General features: G+C 36.4%; 1 protein-coding gene across 1 annotated transcript in view; it reads right to left on the reverse strand.

Moving 5' to 3' along the window:
* The window catches only part of LOC150083066 (uncharacterized), a 57387-nt gene that overhangs the window by 10215 nt on the left and 22177 nt on the right, over positions 1-24995 (reverse strand). The window contains exon 2 of the mRNA XM_090377006.1: positions 8774-8956. Within this exon, the coding sequence (XP_090233132.1) occupies positions 8774-8956 (183 nt within the window). The remainder of the gene's footprint in view (positions 1-8773; positions 8957-24995) is intronic.

Consider the following 24995-nt stretch of genomic DNA (forward strand, 5'->3'; position numbering starts at 1 on the left):
CATGAACAGCCAATTCCATTTTTCAAATTTATAAAACCCTAATATACACAACCAGGTAATATGATAAACAACTGTATTTCTTCACACAAAATTGTAAACAATTTCAACACTGGCACCAACAGATTTCACTAAATATACAACTGTACGTAAACAACACCTGTCATTTTCAAATTTACCCAAGGAAGACTTCAGGAATGTAGAAAGATCAAAAGCCACTAACAGACAATTAGCTGCTGAATTAGTAAATCATTGCAGCATTGTCAAATGCTAAAGATCGAGAATTGTCTGTTGCACTGCTTAAAGATTTTTTTAGAAATTTCATTATAACTTTTTTTTTTTGTAGCAGTATGAATTTTTATTGCACTAAACTGATATTTTCATTAAAATGATATTTATTAAAATGAAAAATTTTACATAAAGATACACAGGAAAGTGGCAGAGGATTGGAAGTCACTTTGTCACTCTGGTATTCCTTATGCCAACATTTTACTGTAAATGGCTAGAAACTGAGTTGTAAAGAGAAGCCTTTCTACCTTCAAAGCTTCAAGTTAAACATGGAATAAACAAATATCACTTGCACACCAGGAACAATTTCTATGAAATAAACTGCACCATAATAATTCCTAGACTTTAGTCTCTATTAGGGATTGAAAGGGAAAATTTTACAAAACTGAATGCTCATTAATAAAATATCTTATTTTGAATAATCAAGTATGTACATGACATTACCAATGTGCATGATGAACCAGAACAGCATTCCAGTGCACTCCAGTCCATTCCGAGCTGATCTCTATCATCCCTTTCCCAAAGCCAAAAACCAAGAGGAAGGAGGATTACAGTAATATCAGAGTTTAATCCTTCTTGGGACCTTAAAAAAAAAGCAATATAAGTGGGAAGGCATTTTAAATGGGAGTACTATACACTTTAAAAAATGCATGGTACTTCATAGGTTTGACCATGGGAGACCAGAAGAAAAGTGTTAAAAGGCAAACGACACTAAGCAGAAGTGTTATTCCTCAGCAAAATATTCCAGTGCTGCAGTTACTCGAGAAATATGCAATGATGAACTTGACATGATATCAGGCAAAATGCACACAACTTTTGCTATTTTACACTATAAAGAACCGTGAATAAGTTTTAAATAATTTTTCAAAAGCTGTACATTCTTTCTTAAAAACCAATGATTTATTTCTCATTCAAGCCTTTCACAAGTTCAGAAGCTCCAAGGCCAACAATTTCCATGAATTGAACTGAATGACTTAAAATGATTTTGCATCCATATCTACGAGCTTTGGAGGAGATTTTACCATAAATACCATCTTTCTTTACAAATTGACTTAGAATGCTTTGCAACATTTTGTGAAGATCAACAGAGAGAAATGAAAGCAAAGGGTTGTTTGAGTGATATTTAGTTAGAAAAGATTCTTCCAAATGCAATACAGTTTAAGCCCTGTTACCAAAAAAGTTTTGAGTTATCCTAAAAATTTTGTTTTTACGTGTTTATCTGATATAGTAGGTGTAACTGTTGCTTACCTTGCCTTCGAAATTGTTTAAAAAACGAAATTCGAGGTGGGAGTGAATTCTGTTGCCATTTTTTATTGAATCGATATAAAGAACAATATTGATAAAATTTTCCGCTAATTTAATTAATATAAGAAGTACCGGGTGATTATAAAATAAGTTTCCCTATTCAGGAGACCCTAGTGTCAAAACTGACAGTGGTAGAGAATGAAAGGGACTTGGGGGTGGTTGTGCAGGCAGATATGAAGTTCTCTGAGCAGTGCAGACGGGCTGCAAGAGTAGCTCATGGAGTATTGTCAATGATATACAGGAATTTTTCCAGCAGGGATAAGGAGGTGATTATTCCATTGTATAAGGCAATGGTCAGGCCACACCTAGAGTACTGTATACAGGTCTGGAGGCCTCATTTCAAGAAGGATGTAGAGCTGCTGGAACGAGTACAGAGAAAGGCAACAAGATTAGTGAATGGAACAAAGGGGTGCTCTTACGAAGAAAGGCTTAAGTTTTGCAAATTACAGTGTCTGGAGACTAGGTACCAGCGAGGTGATCTGATAGAGGTGTATAAAGCCTTGAATGGTTTAAGCATGCTCAATGCTGATGGGATTCTTCCTCTAGCTCAGAAAAATCACCTGAGAGGGCATAAATTCAAATTGAGGAAAGACAGATGTAGGATAGACGTGCGGAAATTTGCCTTTAGCCAGCGGGTGGTTGGTTGGTGGAACAGACTTCCATCCCTTGTGGTGGAGGTTGATAGCCTAAATAAGTTTAAGGCTCAGCTGGACAGGTATTTTGAACGAACAGAGGGGTGAAGTGGAAGTGGGTTTTTTTTTTTTTTTTTGGCTGATGCTGCATAAGCTTGCTTTCTTGCATCAAATGCCTCTACTAATGCTAACGGTTAGAGATAGCATTGAGAAAATTGGTGGGTATGTCATTTAAGGTATGGGGAAATGATTTGTAGAAGAACAATTAGTTCAAATTTCTGCCACCAGGGGAGAAATTGGCACTGTAAAAATGAGATGGAATACTTAACTTAGGATTACATTTTAATATCAGAACTTAGAAATATACACATATTGTTCTATGTGCTTTCCTTCACTTGAGATGACATTCTGAAAATGGAGGACTGCGTGTTGCATGAAACAGTTTCACGTAGCATCTCATTGGGGATGTTGGCTACATGCTGTTTAATACTTGCTTCCAAATTGAAAAGTGTCTGTATGCCATCATGTTAAACTCTGTCTTTCAGGAATCCCCCACAGCAAGAAATCAGAGGGATTGAGATCTGCTAACTGGGCTGGCCAGAACTGCGGAAAGTCTCTAGAAATGATTTCCGAATGTTGAACGGAGCAGTTCCTTCACTTGTCGACCAATGTGGGGAGTGGCATCATCTTGTGCGAACAATATGGTCTCCAAGCATTGCCTTTCTTGCAGAGTGGGAATAATGTGATCTCTTAGAAGAGCGCAGTACCGTGCACTAGTTACGGTACACCTTATGGGGGGGGTAGACTCTTCAAAAAAATGGCCTGATTATAAACTCTGCTTTGAATTCACACCATACTGTAATGTGTGGACTTTGTAGTGGTCTTTCGTGCACAGTAGATGAACGAAAAGTCCCCCATATTTGGCAGTTTTGTGCAATTACAATTCTACGAGGAGTGAAATGTGCCTCATCAGACCACAAGATCATTCGAGCCCATGTATTGTCAAGTTCCATATGAGCCAGAACTCATAGAGCAGTCTATTCGTTGTTGCTGATCACAAGACTTTAGTTCTTGCACTACATGAACCTTGTACAGGAACCAGCATAAAATTATTCAAAGCACTTTATGTACAGTAGACCAAGGAAGGTTTAAGTCTCTTGACACACCTCTGGCACTACTGACTGGTAGCATTTCGCATTTGGACCATTGTAACCACCACTTCATCCACTACCTCCGTTCCGATACGTGGTCGTCTCCTGTCTGGAATTACACCTAACTCCCCAGTCGCTTCAAATTTCTTTATTTATTAGTTTTCAAAGCCCCCACTGATGTCAAAGGCCCTTTACGCAACCCTTTTAAGTTTCCGATATTCGTGTAGTGCTGCATTAGCATTACTATTATTCTGGTAGAACAGTTTTACTAAAAGGGCACGTTCCTTTTTTGTTAGAGCCATAATAGTTATTGACAGTAGTGTTGGGCTTTCTGCTTTTATCTAACAGGATGTTATTTGCATAAGCATGTCTTGAAGTAAATGACAACTTTTCATATGTGTAGCGACGTTTCCCCCTGGTGGCAGAAATTAACTAATTTTTTTTTTCTTCTACAAATTGCTTCCCCATGCCCTAAATTACATACCTACCGATTTTCACAGCACTAACTCTAACCATTTTGACACTAGGGTCTCCTAAATAGGGAAATTTATTTTATAACCACTCTGTATATTTATTACGTCTATAAACTTATAATAATACAAATGTGATTTAATAACATAATTGTATCATATAATACATAATGTTAAAATAGTTTAATAAATACTTAGAATAGTGCATCGTTATTATATTTTTATCTCCTACTTTCATGTGGTACTTAATTAAAATCATGTCAAGAGCAGTCAAGCAAAAAGTTCAAAGTGCTTTAGCTTAGGTGAGAATTGTTGATGACAGTTCTCTTACATGTCAAGACTTTATACCATGCACTATTTGTCACTTGTTTGTCATGTCATCGGTATAGGGGCATTATATGGCCAAAGGAGATGTCTCTGTGTGTGCTTTCAATGCAGAGTGTGAGGAGATTAAGTGCAAATTTAGTGTTCTCTTTGGACTATACAAGTACTTGAAGAACAGGGTTGATGCCCTTAATAAATCTATCAAGCACTCAGCTGTCCAACTGAATGTTAGAGCCTACACTTATACATAAGCCAACACAGTGACATACAGCAGAGGGCACTGGTCCCACAAAAAGCAGCTATTGTTGATAACTCTACTATCGTGAAAACGGGAAACAACTGTGTAAAAAGGATAGGTGAAATAAGACCGAGGTATAACTAACAGGGACAAAAGGCCAATGATGTTGTAGGGCAGCTATCATTGTGTTGTACACATTGGTACTAATGATATTAAGAATACAAGATCCGAGGTTTTACTTAACGGGTAAAGGACAACGTTGAGAAAAAGTGGAAATTTGGGATTAAAATTCAAACATGCATGAAACTCTCCCAAACACAATAGGAAAGAGTACATGATGAGAAACTTGTCAATCAATTTGGCCCTGGAGAGACCATGCATGGGGTAGAATTTTTCTGTTTATTAACAGAAACCATTTTTACAGGGATGAGATACACTTAAATTGAAGGGATAGAGAGACTAATGGATTAACAAAAACTGCAAACTAATGGATTAACAAAAACTGTGAAAGTGATTATTGTGCTGCTTCTTTTGGTACATACAGGAGTCTGGAAAGCAATATGTTGGAAATTACAATGCTTCTGATGGTTCTCATAGGACAGGCAAACATGTAAACTGCATTAGTTACAAAGAGCAAAAACAGGTGCATTGATACTTCCTTGTACACTAATTCTAAGGAGCATAGTAAACAAATTCTATGAATTTGAAGTATTAGTTAAGTCATCAAATGTAAATGTGATATTGAAAACATAGTACCACTCATACATAAAGGGCATGAAATTTGAATGTGGCAAGTACAATGTGTACAAATGTGTCCAAGTTCTTGTGTGGCGGTCTCCAGAGACACTATATCTAACTGATGTGAGTGGCCAGTTTTTGACATAAGCAGTGGAGAAACAAAAATGAAATTAACAGTACATTACATGCAAAATGGCTGCACTGGGTATAACATACAACTATGCAGACAAATAGAGCGGGTCATCAAATCACAATAATGTCTTATAACTGGGATTTTAACTTTCCAGATAGTGACTCGATTTAGTGGGCTGGTTGCTCACACAGTAGCAGGCTTACTATGTGACTGTTATCTGTGCCAGCATATTAGAGAGGCAACGAGAGAAAGTAATATGCTTCTCCAGATAAATGAAAGCACATTTCAATGGATGTTATGCACAAACTAAACTTATTTGCATCCGTAAACATATATACTGAGTAAAAGATTTTTACAAATGTTTAAAGTGTACATAACAGTTTAATTTGTGAAATATGAACAAATGAAAATAAACAGTCACAGCAAATGTTAGAATATCAATGGATATTTTCCAACTGTACTCAACTGATGTGCTTCAGAGCAAAAAATTCTTTTACAATGGAGCATAAGAAGAAATAATTATTATAACAAGGCAATCTTTATCAATTTACATGACATTTTGCTCTTAATAACGTACTGTATGTAAAAAATTCTATCAGTTTCTTGTACACACGAAAGATCAATAAGTTTCATATAAACAGCAAGAAAAACAACCAGCAGGCAAGGTCACTCACTAGACCTCTTCCACAGCATTAGTATAGAGTGGGAAGCCAAATGAGTGATCTTCACTGCCTCTGCCCCCTCTCTCTCTGCTATAGTTATAATCTATTCTTTACATGCATCAGTAATTTATTTAATGAAGCAGAATGCATACATTTTTCCAGCTATACTCACCCTGGACATCTACCTCTCTTCAGCCCCAGCTATGTTTTCAAGTGACATCAAACTGGTAACCAGTTTCATATATTTATGTTCACATAAATGAACATAATTGCTCTTTCAAATTACAGCCGCACAGCTGTAATTTTCAAGAGCAGTTCATGCTAAGTTAGGAGGTTTGCCAAATAAGAAATAGCATAAAAAGAGAAAAATTCAGTTATAATAGAGATAAAGCTATATGGTTTCAAAAAATTATAAGATGCTTGCAGGACTACCTTGTCCTTTCATCTGTTTTTGCAGCCAGCAGACTTAAACTGCATAGGTAATTTAAACTGCAATGGTGTAAAAAATAATTTTCACATCATTGAGCTAATTCTCACAATAGAACAAACTAGCTTTTGCAATGAGTTACTTTCAAACAGATGTGTGTTGCCACTAGAGACTACCTGTTGAGAGACCAGTTATTCTTCAAACAGACTGTCACAGCAGTCTCTTAAACAAATGTCAGAGGGGCTGTCATAGCAATCAACAGAAGGAGAAATGCATCAGCACTTGTCAACTCAAAAAAGATCATATTACAATCACTGACTACTATCCCTATGCTTTGCAAACACAAAAAGAAATTAGCAAATTAAACTCAAAATTAAAAAGTATGCCATTGCTACCACCCTCTAAGTTAAATAAGCAAATGGAAAGAAGTGTAAATTTGAACTTCAGTCAAATCAATTAACAAGTCCGGAATAATTAAAATATGCAAATTAGCACTGCAAACTAAATCTTAATTTAATTATGATTTAGTTATTAACACAAACCAAATAACTGACAGAATATGTTAAACATCAAGAAGAAACTAAGGGATGACCTTGAACATCAAAACCTGAATGTCCATGACCACATTCAAGAACAAAAGAGGAAAAAAAATTGGCAGGAAAAAAAAAAAAAAAAAAAACAAATTGGGAGGGGGAGACAAAAGAAAATGTTAATTTGCCACATTAGTATCATTTAGTGTTCGTGCTTGTCTTTTAATAGTAAAGTTATTTTTGATATAAATGTAACATGGTCTACTGCATTTTATTTCGCCCTTGATTTTTATGTTTCTTCTGCCCCATTCTCTCCTCTTTAGTCAACGATCACAACTACCCCCTTGATTTCTCCATTATTTTTATACTTATTCTGTCATTTGTTTTGCATTAATTATTTGATAATTTAACTCAGGGTTTGCATTAATTATTTAACTCGGGGGTTTATGATGATTTGGTTTTCAACAAACGATGCATGAAAGTCAACATATACAGCATCAGCCAAAAAAAGAAAAAATATATATAATAATGATAATACATTTCCCATATCACCTGTCCACCTCCCCTCTGACAGTTTATCTAGTTCTTCCTTGAATTATTTAAAAAATTTATTTATGCAGGGACTTTTGTTGACATTTGGCTGTATAGCAATCTAACTGAAATACTATCCTTTTCGGAGTTCAGGAGTGCTGGTACACGTGAATTTCCTTGTCTTCATTTAATTTTGTTTGTTATGATAGTGACACTCACCCTTTAGTGAGTGCAAGAATGCATCTCCTAGGGCACGGAGTTGTGCATTTGCACTGCTAAGGGTGGGTGCTGATTTCTATTTTAATGATTTTTTTTTTATTTTAACTAAAATAAAATATATATTTCAACTAAGACAAAGGTGGAGACAGCTCATCAGAGGAACTGACCAGTCACAAGACTGATTTACTGATGACAATGATGATTTTATTTTGAATATTAGGGTAATTTGGCAATCAGGCAGCAGAATTGCACACCTTGCCAAGTATAACTCAATTGTAGCATTAATCTGTTTCATTAGTTTTGTGATATATTTAGTATTTTCCTTTTTATACTCTTCCAGTCTTTAAATAATAATAAAGCAGTCTTTCTTAATAGTTTTGAGGGAAAATTTAAAAGGAATGTCAAAACTTTAAAAAATACATTATTTTCATTGCAATTGGCAATGCATAAACTGAAAATTAACAAATAGTGATGGAAATCTTATGCAGAAAAATAAGTTACATATTTTCCTGCCATAAAATGTGAATAAAATCATAATGTGAAGGAAAAAAATGGCAAATTCAAATTAATACAAATTTTGATTGTAGACTATTCAAATGCAAATGCTTACATCCAAACCTCTCAACTTTTAGAAATCAAAAATAAGAAGACTTAAGATATCCCGCATTAACTAGAACTCTCTGGTTATACAATTAGATGACTGCATTCTGGCATTGTTCAAACATTGCAGACTTTATTCCATATTAATAACTAATTAATGCAGCTCATATACCACGGTGGTAAGGTAAATTATACGTCACATTGAAATGCAATAACTGATTTAAAATTCTTTGCTTGGTCCACAACTGAAAAAAATAACATATCTGCATATTTGACAAATAATACAAACTTGGTCAAAAATAGAAAGAAAACAAAACTTAACACAAAACTATAAGATGTACCCAATTGTCAAAAGACTTCCAGTTAATTAAATTGGAAGAGTTGGCATGAGCATTATCATGGAGAAGATACTGTAAAAATAACTATAATTCAATGGTTTCATAATATAAAACTTAAAAATTACAATTTAAACCTTTTCTTTTTTTTATGTAAAACTCATTAAGAGTAATATTAGCTCATAATACATACTTTTATTTGTCCATTTTCATCTTCAGCAAAGCGAATTGTAGCTTCAGACACACTTCCAACACAACTTAATATAAAGGCAGCAGTTAAACACTGATCTTTCACAAACTGAAGTAGTGCAGCTTTTATTGAGTCCCCTTTTGTAAGTCTTAATGGATAACATATTAACCTACTGGTAAATGGCACCTATAACAGAATAGAGTAATATATTTTCTAATATTTCCTACTCATTGAAGTATAATATTTCTTTGTGCATTAAAAAAAAAAACAGAAGTTAAATTTTCAAATACATAATACCGATTTAAACCACAGATATTATACGTATTACTGTACATCTGCTTTGCACACAAATTTTTATATGGCTTAAATACTTAAAACAATCTATCTTTATAAATATACCTTATTATATACCTATCTTTATTAATATACCTTAAAAACTTAAAACAATCTATCAGCCTTTGACAGATCTATATAAAAAGTTGCATATTAAGCACTTACTTTCTCAATCATATCCACCCACCCACACACACACACACACACACACACACTGCACTTCTTGTGCCAGAGTTGAGAATGCTTGCTATTTATTTTAGTTTGAGAAGTTTGTAAAAAAATGACTGAAAATAAGTAATAATTAAAATACAGTAAATAACTTTTGAAACACCTTAGTGAATGAGGGCATCATATTACATATGAAAACATCACAATATTCAAGAGAGCTCTACCATACATAAACAAATTCTGTTAACTTATATAACAGAATATTCACAAGTTAGGTACAGTTCTTTTTTTGTCAACTGCTGTACATTCACCTAAAAGGTACAATTAATTATTAGATTTAAAATTGTTTTATCCCCCATCACCATTATGGCATTTCCAGACATGAAGAGCAGACAAAAATATGACACTTGTATTTGTTGTTGTTATATTATATTGCTTCTGATTATGAAATTTGCACTCAGTGCTTCAGAATTAGAAATTGAATTAAAAAATAACACTAAAAATGAATCTTTTTTGAAAAACAATTAAAAGTTCCTAAAAACTGCAGATTAAAAGAACACTAACTTAGGATTGCATTCATCACGGTAAATTCAAAATTGCTGTATAATTTAAGTGGCTTATTGTCGTGCATACAAAATCTTCTGCACTTTCATTTTTTACTGTTTATTAAAATTATTTTTACAAAGTGCATATTTGATTTGAATTTTTTATGGCACATATGCAACTTAGGCCATGATGCACCAAGTCCAAGCATATATAAAGAAAATGTGAGGCATTTTAAAATAGAAAATATAGAATACGTATTACTCATTATATAATTAAGAAAATACATATTTCGAGTTTGAAAATGGAGCTAAAAGTTGAAGGGGGGGGGGGAAATTCGGTGAACCCACGACAATGCAATGGTGGTTGTAGTTTTAGCCAACTGCACAATCTGCATAAATTTGATTGCATAAGTTAGATCACCCAGGTCCATAAATAGAAGGTAATATTTTAGGGTATCCAGTTTCTTCTGGTTTTTGTCAAATACATTCCACCCCTCTGCTGGAGAATGGGAGAGATTTAATTCTTACCATCCCTGTTAACAGTGCAGCAAGCATTCAACTCACTAAAAATTCATAAAATTAACTATACGTTTCATTTTTTTAGTAATATATATATATATATATATATATGTATAGAATCCAAATATTACAGAGTTAAATTGTAAAAATATATAAAATTATTAAGTGTTACATATAGAACTAACCGATTAATGCCATCAAACGATAGAACATTACATCGGACGTTAGGTATGTCCAAATTAGATAAGTTATAGTGTAATGTAAGTTTTTTTTTTTTTTTTTTTATGTGAACCCCAAACACGAGAGGTATTAGAACCTATAGTACTTAGTACCGTGCTTGGGTTTGAGGTTAAGAAGACGAAAGAAGATATTTGTTGACATTGGACTTGAACTTCTGTAGATTGTAATTTTCAGGAAATACGTATGAAGGAAGGTTGTTCCAGAAAACGGCAGTTGAATGAATAAATGAGGAAGATGAAAAGTTGGTTCTGTGGGTTTGAAGTTGGACAGTAAATGGATGTTGGCGCCACGTGTTCGGACTGTTTTGAAAGAGAGAGCAGGAATTATAGAAGCCAATTCAGAAGAACAGTGCCCATGGAAGTATCTGTAGAAGAGGCATGCAGCAGAAACAGTGCGTCTATGAGAAAGCGAGTGGAGAGACTCTGTTAGAGATGAATCATTAATTAACCTAACTGCCCTCTTCTGAATGGAATCAAGAAGCCGGAGAGAGGTTTTGGGGGCACCACCCCAGATATGGGAACAATATTCCATGGCAGGGCGAATTTGCGATTTATACAAAGTGAGCAGCTGTTTGGAAGAAAAGTAACGCCGAGAGCGAAAGAGAAAACCAAGTTTTTTAGATGCAGAGGAAGCAATATTTGTAATGTGCTTGTGCCAAGAGAGATTAGAAGTCAGGGTAATCCCCAAAAGAGATATATCATTTTGCCTAGAAATCGGAGTGTCACTAAAGATAAGCATAGGAGTAGAAGAATCCTTTTTGCGAGATATAAGACAAGATTGAGTTTTAGAAGGGTTGAAATCAACTAATTTGTGTTTGCCCCACTAGAGAATTACCTGAAGATTGGCATTTAAGGAATTGGTAGCAGATTTTCGAGAAGTTGAAGCTGATTGAGCAGGACAAGGTTTCTCAAAATGGAAAGTTGAATGCAATGTGCTATCATCGGCAAAACTATGGATAGGATTTCCAGTCAATGGAAGAAGGTCATTGATATACAAGAGGAAAAGAGTGGGGGAAAGAACTGAACCTTGGGGGACACCAGCATTAGTGGAGAAGTTAGAAGACAGAGAGCCATCTACCATCACCCTCAGTGAGCGATCAGAGAGAAAACTGGATAACCAATTACTAAAAACAGTTGGCAAACCATAAGATGGAAGCTTGTTTAGAAGACCTTTATGCCAAACACGATCAAAAGCCTTTGAGATGTCAAGAGCAACTACTTGTGTTTCACCGAACCTTTCCATTGAATTAGTCCATAAATGGGTAACATAAGCCAGAATATCTCCAGTGGATCGACACTGACGGAATCCATACTGGTGATCGTTAATCAGACGGAAGGTTTCTAGGTAGTTTAAGAGTTGGCGGTTAATTGATTTCTCCATTACTTTAGAAAGAGTAGAAGTAATTGCAATGAGATGATAATTGGATGGGAGGGATTTGTCACCCTTTTTAGGAACTGGCTGGATATGAGCAAATTTCCAAGCAGAACGAAAAACACCTTTGGAATAAGAAAGTGAAAAAAGGTGGCAAAGAATAGGAGTAAGTTCAGGAGCACAGGTTTTGAGAACAAGTGGAGAAATACCATCAGGACCTGGAGCTTTCTTAGCATCAAGATTCATCAAAATCCTTCTGATATCCTTTTGACGGAAGACCACAGGAGGCATTGAATGGAGCGTGTTGGGAATGATGGGAGGTGTTTTACCAAGATCATTAATACATGAGCTGGAAGAAAAATGGGATGCTAGCAGGTCAGCTTTATCCTTGGCTGAAATGGCAACAGAACCATCTGGTTTGGACAGAGGTGGGAGCAAAGATGGGCAAAAGTTGCGGCCAATAGCTTTGGCAAGAGACCAGAATGCTCGGCTACCATTAGGGCAAGAAGCAAGTTTTCTACTCTTAGCCTGTTCAAACTCTAGTTTGGACTGGTTAATAACTGCTTTACAACTGTTGCGAGCTTTGGTGTAGGCAGAAAATGAAACTGAAGAATTAGAAACAAGCCAATTACGATATGCAACATTCTTCTCTTGGACAGCCTTAGCACATTTATTGGAAAACCAAGGTTTAGATAAAGGACGAGATTTTAAAGTGGAGTGTGGGATAAAGGATTCCATTCCTGCAAGAATAATTTCACTGACACGATCTGAGCAAACTTTGACATCAGAAGTTTTGAAACAGTAATCCGACCAAGGAAAAGAAGAAAAGAAGTCTCGCAGGTCATCCCATTTTGCATTCTTGTAATGCCAAACAACACGTGGTTGGGAATATCCAAGAGATAAAAGGTTCCATTGGAGAAGAGACAATCACCAAGTTGTGATCTGAAGTGCCTAAAGGACCTATCACTTCGACCGTGTACTTAGAAGGGTTGTTTGTGAGAAAAAGATCAAGCGTATTGGCTGTATGATTAGGATTGTCCAATATTCTTGTAGGTAAATGGATAATCTGTGCTAGGTCATTAGTAATTGCAAAAGCCTCAGCATCTCAACCTGCTGGGTCGGTGTGACTAGAAAACGGAAGCCAGCTGGAGTTGTGAACATTAAAATCACCAAGGAAAATCACCTCACTGTTAAGAAAGTTGGACTGGAGAAAGTCAAGTTGCAAAGAGAGGAAGTCAAAGAGCTCCAAGTGATTAGTGGAGTTGGGAGAACGGTAGAGACAACAGATGAATTTGACACAATGAGGTAGAGAGATTTTAAGCCAGAGAAGATCAAAGAGAGGAGATTCCAAACTGCCAAGTCTCTGACAGGGAATATCAGAACGGACATATGCACAAGTACCACCTTTGAGGCGAAAGGAATCATACAGCGAATAATTTGGGCATCTGAGATGAGCAGTAGATGAATCAACCGATAACAGATTCTGTCAGAAAAAGTACATGGGGTTTGGCAGACTGCAAGTGGAAATGGACATCGTTGAGATTAGAATTGAGACCACGTATATTTGTGAAATGAATTAGGAAGGCCTTGGGAAGTTTAGATCTTTTCGCAGATAAGCTTGCTCTATTAGTTTGACAATTCATGGTGTATTCAATAGTAAGGAAAAGTAGGTGGGACATGCTGTATGAAGTAATGAAATTTTTGGATATGGCGTACATGTGGTAAGAATATACCCAGATCCTTGACATAACGTGGCCTCGACAATGCTCCCCGCATACACACTACTCGGACTCCCTCCAGTCACTATCTGGCAGAGTAGAGGCAGCAAGATTATACACTAGTTGATCCGGAAGCTTCCTAGAGAGTTACCAATAGGTTCAGTCCGGTGTACTAACTAGCGGCCGGCCTGCGAACACCTTTTAGAGCTGTACCCTCGAAATGTAAGGAATATTGGATCTCGCCATGACGTTCATCATAACCTCAAAAGTCATCAATCATACTGCATGATGGAAGAGATAGGGAAAGGTTGACCGGAACTTAGCTCTAGAGACTAAACATGGGTTCCACCATTTCAAGCCTCCAATGAGCAAAGTGGTGGTATTTCACCGGTTGATGAGAGTCATCTACCACCTAGTACTGCCTGGTAACATAGAGGAGCGGCGTTCCTCCATGTGGTGTGGGCGCCACACCTCGACCCCTGCTTATGTTGGTTCACACCTGGGTGGTCACCCACCATGTACTTGTGCATGGAGGTTATACCCAGGATTACTAACAGTCCCACCATCGTGAAGGTGCAAGCAGAGGATTTGGCTGTCACAGACCGTCCGGACTTCGCCGAAATTGGGTCCACTTGACTTGAGTGTCACCCGAATATCAGTTCCATCAGCGTTTTAGACTCCCAGATAGCAAGTATAGCTTGTCTGGCATATCTGAGAGAATGTCTGTGACAACCTCAAGGACCAAAGGACTCAAGTACCTCCATAGTTTGAAAATTGATGTAACCACTGGCCAACCGTACCTCCAGTATACATGAAAAAATACATGAAAAATATAAAATATTAGGTTAATTAACATAATAAGCCTTACATGGGAACCCATTTTGCAAGAGACTTTGTCGAGGGCTAAACCCCTACAAAATGACCAACCCATGTTAGACTGAGCCATCGGTTTCTGTTATCATCTGCCTGTATGCCAAATCCAAATATCCATAATAATGGATAATTCATCTAATTTAAAATGATTATAGTAAAGACTATAAATCAGTATAAATCTAGCAGTCCAAAAAGGGTATGTCTAACCATAATTTGTAAGAATACAGGCTGGATGATATTTAGCCCGACCGATCGCTGCAACATTATAAGCACAACTGAGAAATTATTAATATTTGCTGAACAATTTGCAGAAAAATGGCTAAATTAGCTAACTAAAGGCGAACGGAAAGCAGTGTAGTTAAAGCAATAGTACCTCACTCCCCCTCGAATTACTCTAATAGTTCGTGAGATATGAAAAAATAAGGCAAGAGGATAGATAAAAGTGAAACAGTAAAGGAAAAGCAATTTATCGATATTACATCGGATATAACCGGGAGTATATGTATGTATGTATGTATGTATATATATATATATATATATATATATATATACATATACACACACACACACACACACACACAATACAATAAAATATTAATAATATTAAAAATTAAAGTTACTTATCGTATACTGGCATGCTGAAAATTTAAATTTTCTTAATACATGTACTATATTTTTTCTTTTTTGAAAGAGCAAACAATGCAGGTTGAGTTCTAGTGCAGTTCTAGTTATTTCAAGTGCAGGTCTAATACAGTGGACCCAGGTAGGACTCTGATGTTCAGTCTTTATGTAAAGAACATATTCTCATAATGCTGTATAGTGAAAAAATTAAGGTTCTCCGAATTCAACTGTATCAAAACACCTTTGGTTGTGTGTGTGTGTGTGTGAGAGAGAGAGAGAGAGAGAGAGAGAGAGAATATATGGCAGCAATTGTCAATCACGTCAGCCCTGGAATAATTGTACAAAGCTCATGAGGTGAATGTTTCTCAGGTACTTGATAACGGGAAGGATTTTACAGCGATGACATACACTTAAATAGAAGGGAGTAAGAATATTTGCAGATCTCATAAAGCAGCATTAGGTGAGTCATAAAAGAGCAAGTTGGAGAAGTTCGGAGGGAAGGTGGAATGCAGACTAATAGATCAATGGCAATTAGCAAAATACAGTAAATGCTTTATTTTTTATTTAAGCCCTTGAGGCTGTCAAACACATTTCATGTACATGGTCGAGGTGAATGGTCCTTTAGGCACCTCAGATCACAACTTGGTGATTGTTCCTTCTCCAATGGAGCCTTCATCTCATGGCTATTCCAAACCTTGTGTTGTTTGGCTTTACAAGAATGCAAAATGGGATAACCTGCGAGATTTCCTTTTTTCTTTTGCTTGGTCATATTACTGTATCAAACCTCCTGATGTCAACGTTTCCTCAGATCGTGCAGTGAAATTATTCTTGTAGGAATGGAATCCTTTATTCCACAGTCCACCTTAAAATCTCTTCCTTTATCTAAATAGTTTTTTTTTTTTTTTTTTTGTTAGTGCATCGGCTTCTGTGGCCATAATGCACTACCCAAAGGTTTTGCATTTTACTCTGATCCAAGCCAGTGGCGGGATTTGAACCCACAACCTTTGGGTTGCCAGGCAGGCCCATTACCCACCTGGTTAGCCCGATCGGCATCTAAATCTTGGTTTTCCAATAAATGTGCTAAGGCTGTTCAAGAAAAGAATGCTGTATATCCTAATTGGCTTGTTTCCAATTCTTCAGTTTCATTTTCTGCCTACACCAAAGCTCGCAACAATTGTAAAGCTGTTATTAATCAGTCCAAACTAGATTTTAAACAGGCTAAGAGTAGAAAACTGGCTTCTAGCCCTAATGGTAGCTGAGCATTCTGGTCTCTTGCCAAAGCTATTGGCCACAATTTTTTTTTTGTCCATCTCTGCTCCCACCTCTATCAAAAACCAGATGATTCCACTGTTACTTCAGCCAAGGATAAAGCTGACCTGCTAGCATCCCATTTTTCTTCCAACTCATGTATTACTTATCTTGGTAAAACACCTCCCACCATTCCCAGCACGCTCCATTCAATGCCTCCTCTGGTCTTCCGTCATAAGGAAGTTAGAAGGAATTTGATTTTGACGAACCTTGATCCTAAGAAAGCTCCAATCCTGATGGTATTTCTTCACTTGTTCTCAAAACCTGTGCTCCTGAACTTATTCCTGTTCTTTGCCGCCTGTTATCACTCTCATATTCCAAAGGTGTTTTTCCTTCTGCTTGGAAATTTGCTGTTATCTAGCCAGTTCCTAAAAAGGGTGACAAATATTGTTCCCATCCAATTATCGTTCCAATATTGTTCCCATCCAATTATCGTCCCATTGCAATTATTTCTACTCTTTCTAAAGTAATGGAGAAGTCAATTAACCGCCAACTTGTAAACTATCTAGAAACCTTCAGTCTGATCAATGATTGTCAGTATGGATTCAGTCAGTGTCAATCCACAGGTGATATTCTGGCTTATGTTACCCATTTATGGAAGAATTCAATGCGAAGAATTCAAATTCAGTTGCGCATGACATCTCAAAGGCTTTCAATCATGTTTGGCATAAAGGTCTTCTAAACAAGCTTCCAGCTTATGATTTGCCAACTGTTTTTTGTAATTGGATAACCAATTATAACTGTTTTTTGTAATTGGTTATCCAGTTTTTTCTTTGACTGCTCACTGAGGGTGATGGTTGAGAGCTCTCCATCTTCCAACTTCTCCACTAATGCTGGTGTCCCCCACGGTTCTGTCCTTTCCCCCACTCTTTTCCTCTTGTATATTAATAACCTTCTTCCTTTGACTAGAAATCCTAACCATAGTTTTTCTGATGATAGCACATTGCATTCCACTTTCCAGTTTGAGAAACCTTGCCCTACTCAATCAGCTTCAACTTCTTGAATATCCGCTACCAATTCCTTAAATTCTGATCTCCAGGTAATTCTCCAGCGGGGCAAAGACAACTTAGTTGATTGTAATCCTTATAAAACTCAGTTCTGGCTTATCTCGCAAAAAGGATTCTTCTGCTCCTATGCTTATCTTTAGTGACACTCCGATTTCTAGGCAAGATGATATATCTCTTTTGGGGATTATCCTGACTTCTAATCTCTCTTGGCACTAGCACATTACAAATACTGCTTCCTTTGCATCTAAAAAAAAAAAGAAACTTGGTTTTCTCTTTCGCTCTCGGTGTTACTTTTCTTCCAAACAGCTGTTCACTCTGTACAAATCCACCCTACCATAGAATATTGTTCCCACATCTGGGGTGGTGCCCCCAAAACCTTTCTCAGGCTTCTAGATTCCATTCAGAAGAGGGCAGTTAGGTTAATTAATGACTCTTCTTTAACAGACGCTCTCTCTCCATTCTCTGTCTAATAGACGTTCTGTTTCTGCTGCATGCCTTTTCTACAGATACTTCCACGGATGATGTTTTTCTGAATTGGCTTTTATAATTCCAAATTCGTGCCGTCACCTGCCAACATCCATTTACTATCTAACTTCAAACTCACAGAACCAACTTTTCATCATCCTCGTTTATTCATTCAACTGCCATTTTCTGTAACAACCTTCCTTCATATGTATTTCCTGAAAATTAAAGTCTACAGAAGTTCAAGTCTAATGTCAACAAATATCTTCTTTCATCTTCTGAACCTCTAACTCATGTATGGTACTAAGTACTACAGGTTTTAAACCTCTCGTGTTTGGGGTTTTCATAAAAAAAAAAAGAAGTCTGAAACAAGCTAGAATTGCTACCAGCACTGACTCTATTGGAACATGCATTTGCCTGGAAATGCAAAGTGAGGGGGATTTCAGGCACAGCTATAGTCATCATGGAACAAGTAAATACATGGGCTGTGTTAAGGTAACGTAATGAATGAATGTTTGTTTTTTTTGGTTTTTAGGGGCATTAGCAACCAAGGCCATATTGCTCCGGGCATATGCGGTGGTCATTCCCTGACCTTTCTGCATCCTCCGTATTTGGTGGTCATGGGCTCAAACCCCGGTCTAATCAAGAAGCGTGTGCTACACACTGCTGCTCCTTCCCACCTGGCTATGGAGGCGGCGTAATGAAGAGTAAGAACATTTGCACGTAAACTTGCATATACACTTATGCTAGGAGCAATGTTAATAAATTTGACCAATTTGAAGTACTAATTAAGTCAACAAATGCAGACTCTGTAGGGATAGCAAAGACAGTGTCACTGCAGACATAAGCGATGCTAAATTTGAATATGGGGAGGGAGTACAATGCATACAAGAAGGATAGACAGGAGAGGGCAAAGAAGTTATTTCTTAGTTAAGAAACATTAAATAAAAAGCACTACGTCCAGTCGACATGGGTGACAAGTGCAATGTTGAGTCAATTTGGTGTAACAGAAGCAGGGAGAAAACAAAATTGAGAGTAAGACTCTGTTATACCAAACAGCTATACAGAGAAATAGTGAGCCAGTAAATCAGAATGTCTTATAATGGGGAATTTTAACTTTCCAGACATTGACTGGAATTGTGGGTTGGTAACTCAGACACTAGAAAGACTTTTATAGATTTTTTGGATGACTGTTTTCTTCAGCAGCATGTTAGACAGGAACAAGAGGAAGCAGTACTCTTTCACTGGTCATCAGCAGCATGTTAGAGAGCAAGAGGAAGCAATACTCTTTCACTGGTCATCAGCAGCAATTCATCATTCAGGTAAAAACCTGCACATAAAAGACCCACTGGGAAATACTGGTCACACTGTACACTGATGTGGAATGTACTTAAAGACATAAATACTGTCAAGTATTATTATTATTAGCCATATGGTGCAAGGAAGCTTGAGGCTTATGCTGCACCAGCCAAAAAAAAAATTTCTGAACTACTCTGAGAGAGAGAGAGAGAGAGAGAGAGAGAGAGAGATAAAAAGGGAATCACCAAGGAAGAGAAGAATGATGATATCCGGCTCATGACCCTGGATGTGCCAAGCCCATATACTCACCAAATGTGAGCCCCTGGAGTTATATAAAGCTTTTGCTTTCCTGTGGGTGACTACAGTTGTCTCAGAGTGTTTTTAAATTCTTTACAGTGGGACCAACTGATGATGTTACCAACAGCAATTTTCTAAAGGGAAACAATCAGGGAATGTAATCATAGAAGCTACTAGGCTTTTCATACCAACAAAGTAATACTGTTCAAGGCTTATATGTAAGTGGATGTCAGATAAACTTAGCATTAGCAGAGGCATATGATGCAAGAAAGCAAGCTTATGCAGCATCAGCCAAAAAAAAAAAAAAAAAAAACCCTTCCACTTCACCCCTCCGTTCGTTCGAAATACCTGTCCAGCTGAGCCTTAAATTTATTTAGGCTATCAACTTCCACAACAAGGGATGGAAGTCTGTTCCACCAACCAACTACCCGCTGGTTAAAGGCAAATTTCCGCACATCTATCCTACATCTGTCTTTCCTTTTGAGACATGTGGCATGGCAGAGAGGAAAAGTGCATGGGATGCATATAAATTAGTCTTTTGATTGATTGATTTTGATTTTTGTGGCACAAAACAGCAAGGTTATAGTGCACCATGAAAAGATGAAAATTCAAGAAAGTTGAGACTGGTAACCTTTTAAAAAAGGTTACCTTGTCGAAAGTGCATATATATATATATGTGTGTGTGTGTGTGTGTGTGTGTGTGTGTGTGTGTGTGTGTGTGTGTGTGTGTGTGTGTGTGCGCGCGCGCTACTACCCCGAATGTAGTACCACCTATTTGGTATGTTACCTGCGTACTGCTATCCATATGCAGTACTTTACATTTGTCAATGTTAAAATTCAGTTGCCACCTCTCACCCCATCTCATCAGCTTTTCCAGATCCTGTTGCAGTAACATGAGTAATATAAATATATATACAGGCATACCTCGAATAACAAATAGGATGCGTTCTACGAAATTACTTCGTTAAGCGAAACTTCGTTTTCAGAGGTAAAAATACTATGGCCAGAATAGGGATACGTTCCTACGTAAAGAAAATGAAAAGCTTTTTTTTCGAACAAAGAAAAGTTTTATTAAATAAACAGTCAACTTACATACAAAGTGAAATCACATTTTAAAATACGAGTCTAAAGTTGTTGTTTATGCTCTTTTTCTCTTTCATTTAGCAATTGCCTATACGGAGTTATTGCATTTAACACTGATCGCAATAACACTTCTTCCTAAATCAGGATCATTTTTCCTAAAAAAATTTAAAACGTTTTCAATGTCATTTAAGCACCTTTTTAAATCTTTGGTTGTTAACACTTTTTCGGCAGGAACTTCTTTAACTTCGTCTTCATTAACTTTGTCTTCGTTGCTAACAAGGTTTTCTAAATCTTCCACTAAAAAACCATCATCTTCTGCATTCAATAAATTTCTAACATCCTCTTCATCGACATTTTCGAAACCTATTGATTGAGCCATCTGGATAACTTCATTTCTAATTTCTTGGATGTTATTTTCTTCTTCTAGTACAACTTCTGGGCCAAACTCCATTTAAGCATTTCTTAGTGACTTCTTTCCAAGAACTATCAATGTTTTCAATTGCGTTTTTAATGGTGTAGTTTTTCCAAAAAGTTTTAACTGTCATTTCCTCTTTATCCTCTAGTTCAGTTAAACTGCTTAATGTTCGACGCAGATAATAAGCTTTAAATGATGCTATTACTCTCTGATCCAATGGTTGAATCAGGGAAGTTGTGTTTGCTGGAAGAAACACAATTTTGACAGGAATGCATGTGTCCAACGTGTTAAGATCAGTAGGATGTCCCGGAGCATTGTCTAACAACAGAAGAGCTTTTTCTTCAAAGTTGTTTTTTTTTGACAATACCGTTTTACTTCAGGACAAAAGTGGTTAACAAACCAATCAGTAAATAACTCCTTGGTAACCCACGCTTTTCTATTTGCTTTCCATATTACAGGTAAATTCATTTTTATGTTACCTTTTAACGCCCTCGGATTTTCTGAATGGTAAACTAATAACAATTTTAATTTATAATCACCAGAGGCATTTGATCCAAAGAGTAACGTTAAACGGTCTTTGGCTGCTTTGAACCCAGCAGCTGATTTTTCTTCAATGGAAATGAAGCTTTTTGTTGGTAGCCGTTTCCAGAACAAACCGCTTTCCTCAACATCGAACACGAAATTTGGAAAATTTTCACGTTCAATTATTTCCTTTAGTTTTTCTGGAAACTTATTTGCAGCTTCTCCTGTTAATTTTACACTATGAATCCTGGCCCGTTTTTTAAATTTCTCGAACCAACCACGGGAAGCCCCAAAGGTTTCCGTAATTTCTTCAGTTTGTTTAGATTTCAGGTGATTAAACTGGAATATATTTTTTTTTATGTTAAATGGGGCTTGAAATTGCCGACTTCGTTATATCGAAGCTTCGTTATCAGAGGTAACGTTAACCGAGGTATGCCTGTATATATAAAGGAATATCAATAAATAAAATCAGTACAGTGATAAAAGCAAATTGTATATTTCATGAGTGTATATATATTAATCAATTTTAAAAATTTAAAAACTGCTGACACACTGTCATTGTCATTTAAAATCTGACTGAGTGTATAAGGCTCAGTCAGATTGGTAAAAGCAGTAAAAAAGCATTTCTAAAACTGATAAAAATCACATAAAATATGTTGAATGGATAAAATGGTGTCACATTGCTCGCACATAGGAGAGTCATCAGCCCTCTAAATTAGGGTGTAATCAATTGACAAAGGAAGTTAGGCAAGCTAAGGCAGATGAGACATCTCTGGCAAAGAATGCAAAGAAAAGCAGCAAAAACTTCCTTCTACTGTTAAGTAGAAGGAAGGGATTGAACCACGACGGGCCACTTGAAGTGATGTCAATGGACTAACTGTTGATGATGAATTTAATAAGTATTTTGCTCTACATTCACACATGAGGAATTCTTTAGGGTAGGGGATGACAGAAGTTTATCAAACTCTAATGAGGAGCTAAATAACTTTGCGATAACTGAAAAGGAAGTGGAAGAGCAATTGTTGAAGTCAAATATAAAATAAGCACCTGGTGGTGGATGGAATCTATACAAATATATTAAGGGAGGTAGCAAAGAATGTAAGTAAAGCCATAGCCATAATTATGAGAGCATCCTTGGATTCAGGGGAAGTCCCTGTGGACTAGAGATGTGCAAATGTACCCCCAATTCATAAAGGGGGATCAAAAGGTGACGAGTAATTACAGACCTGTAAGCTTAACATTTGTTCCAGGAAAATTAATGGAATCACTGGGGAAAAAATAATACAGGATCATTTGGACAGGCATGCAATTATACTGTAATCACAACATGGATTTGTTAAGGGGCAGTCTTGTGTAACCAATCTGATAGGTTACTAAGATTCAAAAAATAATTTTGATATATACTTGGATTTCATACACACTTTTGATACTGTTACACATAAAAGACTGCTTTACAAACTGGAGAAATGTGACATTAAAGGCAAGTTACTGCTATGGATAAAGGATGGTTGAGTGGGAGAAGACAGACAGTGGTTATCAATGGACACTGCTCTTCATGGAATAATGTTATTAGTGGACTCACCCAGGGCTAAATTATGGGCAATTGTTGTTTTCTATACTTATTAATGACATTGATAAAAGGTATATTAGGCTTAATGTCTAAGTTTGCAGATGATACAAAGGTTATCAGGGCAGTTAACATTAATGATGTCATTAATGTTGGTACTGGAACAAAATATAGAAAAATTAGGCCAATGGACTGAGAAATAGCAGTTGAAGTTCCTATATATCATTGACAAGACACCATGAGCTACTCTTGCAGCCTGTCTGCACTGTCAAAAACTTTATATCTGACTGCACAATTACCTCAGGTCCTTTTCATTCTCCACTACCCTGAATGTAGTACCGCCTAGTTGGTATGTTACTCTGGCGTTACTGCTATCCAGTACTTTACATTTGTCAATGTTAAAATTCAGTTGCCACCTCTATCTGCTCAATTCAGTTGCCACCCAATCTGCTCAGCTTTTCCAGATCCTGTTGCAGTAGCATACTATCACTACTGTCAATAACAACCCTGCCAACCTTCATATCATCTGCAAACTTAGAATTAGCTCTGATATACCTTCATTAATATCATTGATAAATACCGAAAACAACAATAGGCCTAACACTGAACCCTGGGGGAGTCCACTAATAACATTAGTCCATGAAAAGCAGTGTCCATTGATAACCACTCTCTGTCTTCTCCCACTCAACCATCCTTTTATCCATTGTAGCAACTTGCCTTTAATGCCAATACTGCTCCAATCTTTACAGTAGTCTTCCACATGCCACACTATCAAATGATTTCCTAAAATCCAAGTACAGCAGACTCTCGATTTACAGGGACACTTCAAGACTCCAAATTAAAAAAATTCAACCAGAAATCATAAAATTCAAGTAATAACTAGAATAGGTATAAACAGATATTTTGCAAGTTGTAAATAAGTGACAAGCAGCAGCATTATAAGTTGTCATTGGGAGATTAATGTACGTATTACCTTGCAATCCCGGCTGTTTTCACACCCACCACTCAAAAAAAAAAAAAAAAAAAAAAAAAGTTTTGTTCGTTTTAGTGCATAATGTCGATTATTATGTTCCATCGCACTGAAAAAAGGCAAATTTTGTTTCGTTTTTTGTCAGGAGTGTTGATTTTTTTTTTTTTTTTTTATAATAAATATATATATTTTTTGTTTAGAATTTGCGAAAGTGATGGGTAAATGCAAAAGAGTTGTGCTTTCAAAATCTTCAAATTATTCAAAAATTTGAAACCGGTGTATCCGTTAAATCTTTAATGAACTATTATAATTTTGGTGACCAAATCATACGCGACATCATAAAAAATAAAAGGAAGCTATTAGATTTAAAATCAACATCGTAAAAAATAAAGGGAAGCATTGTGTTGGACATGCAAGTAGTGAATTTTTTTGTTTTTTTATCTAACGCCATATTTTTTTATGTAGGTTGCTGAACATTTTGTGATACAGTAAATCCCCGACTTACGTAAATTTTTTTCGATCAATTTTTTTTTTTTTATGATTGTAAAATTTAAAACAGTAAAGAAAAAAAAAATAAAAGAAAACAATCAATAACAACGATCACATCAATGAGAAATTCTGGGAGTGAAGTTGAAAAAACTGTAATTAACGATGTTGAAATTTCACACATTTAATGAAAAAAAACGTTCAAGCCTACAGGCCAGTAAGGCTCCTGGGGTTGATAGCATTTACCCTATAATCTTAAGTGAGGCAGCAAGTGAGTGCATTGAACCATTGAGGCTAATTATGAGGGTTTACGGAAAAGTGGCCCCCCGCATTTCCCCCAGTAGATAATGAGTAGGCTACAGAAATGTAAATACTGTACAGTCAACTCTCAATAACTCGAATTTTTATTGAAGTCCCAGCC

This window comes from Mastigoproctus giganteus, chromosome 7, assembly GCF_048544385.1.
Source record: "Mastigoproctus giganteus isolate SK-2022 chromosome 7, ASM4854438v1, whole genome shotgun sequence".
NCBI lineage: Eukaryota > Metazoa > Arthropoda > Arachnida > Uropygi > Thelyphonidae > Mastigoproctus > Mastigoproctus giganteus.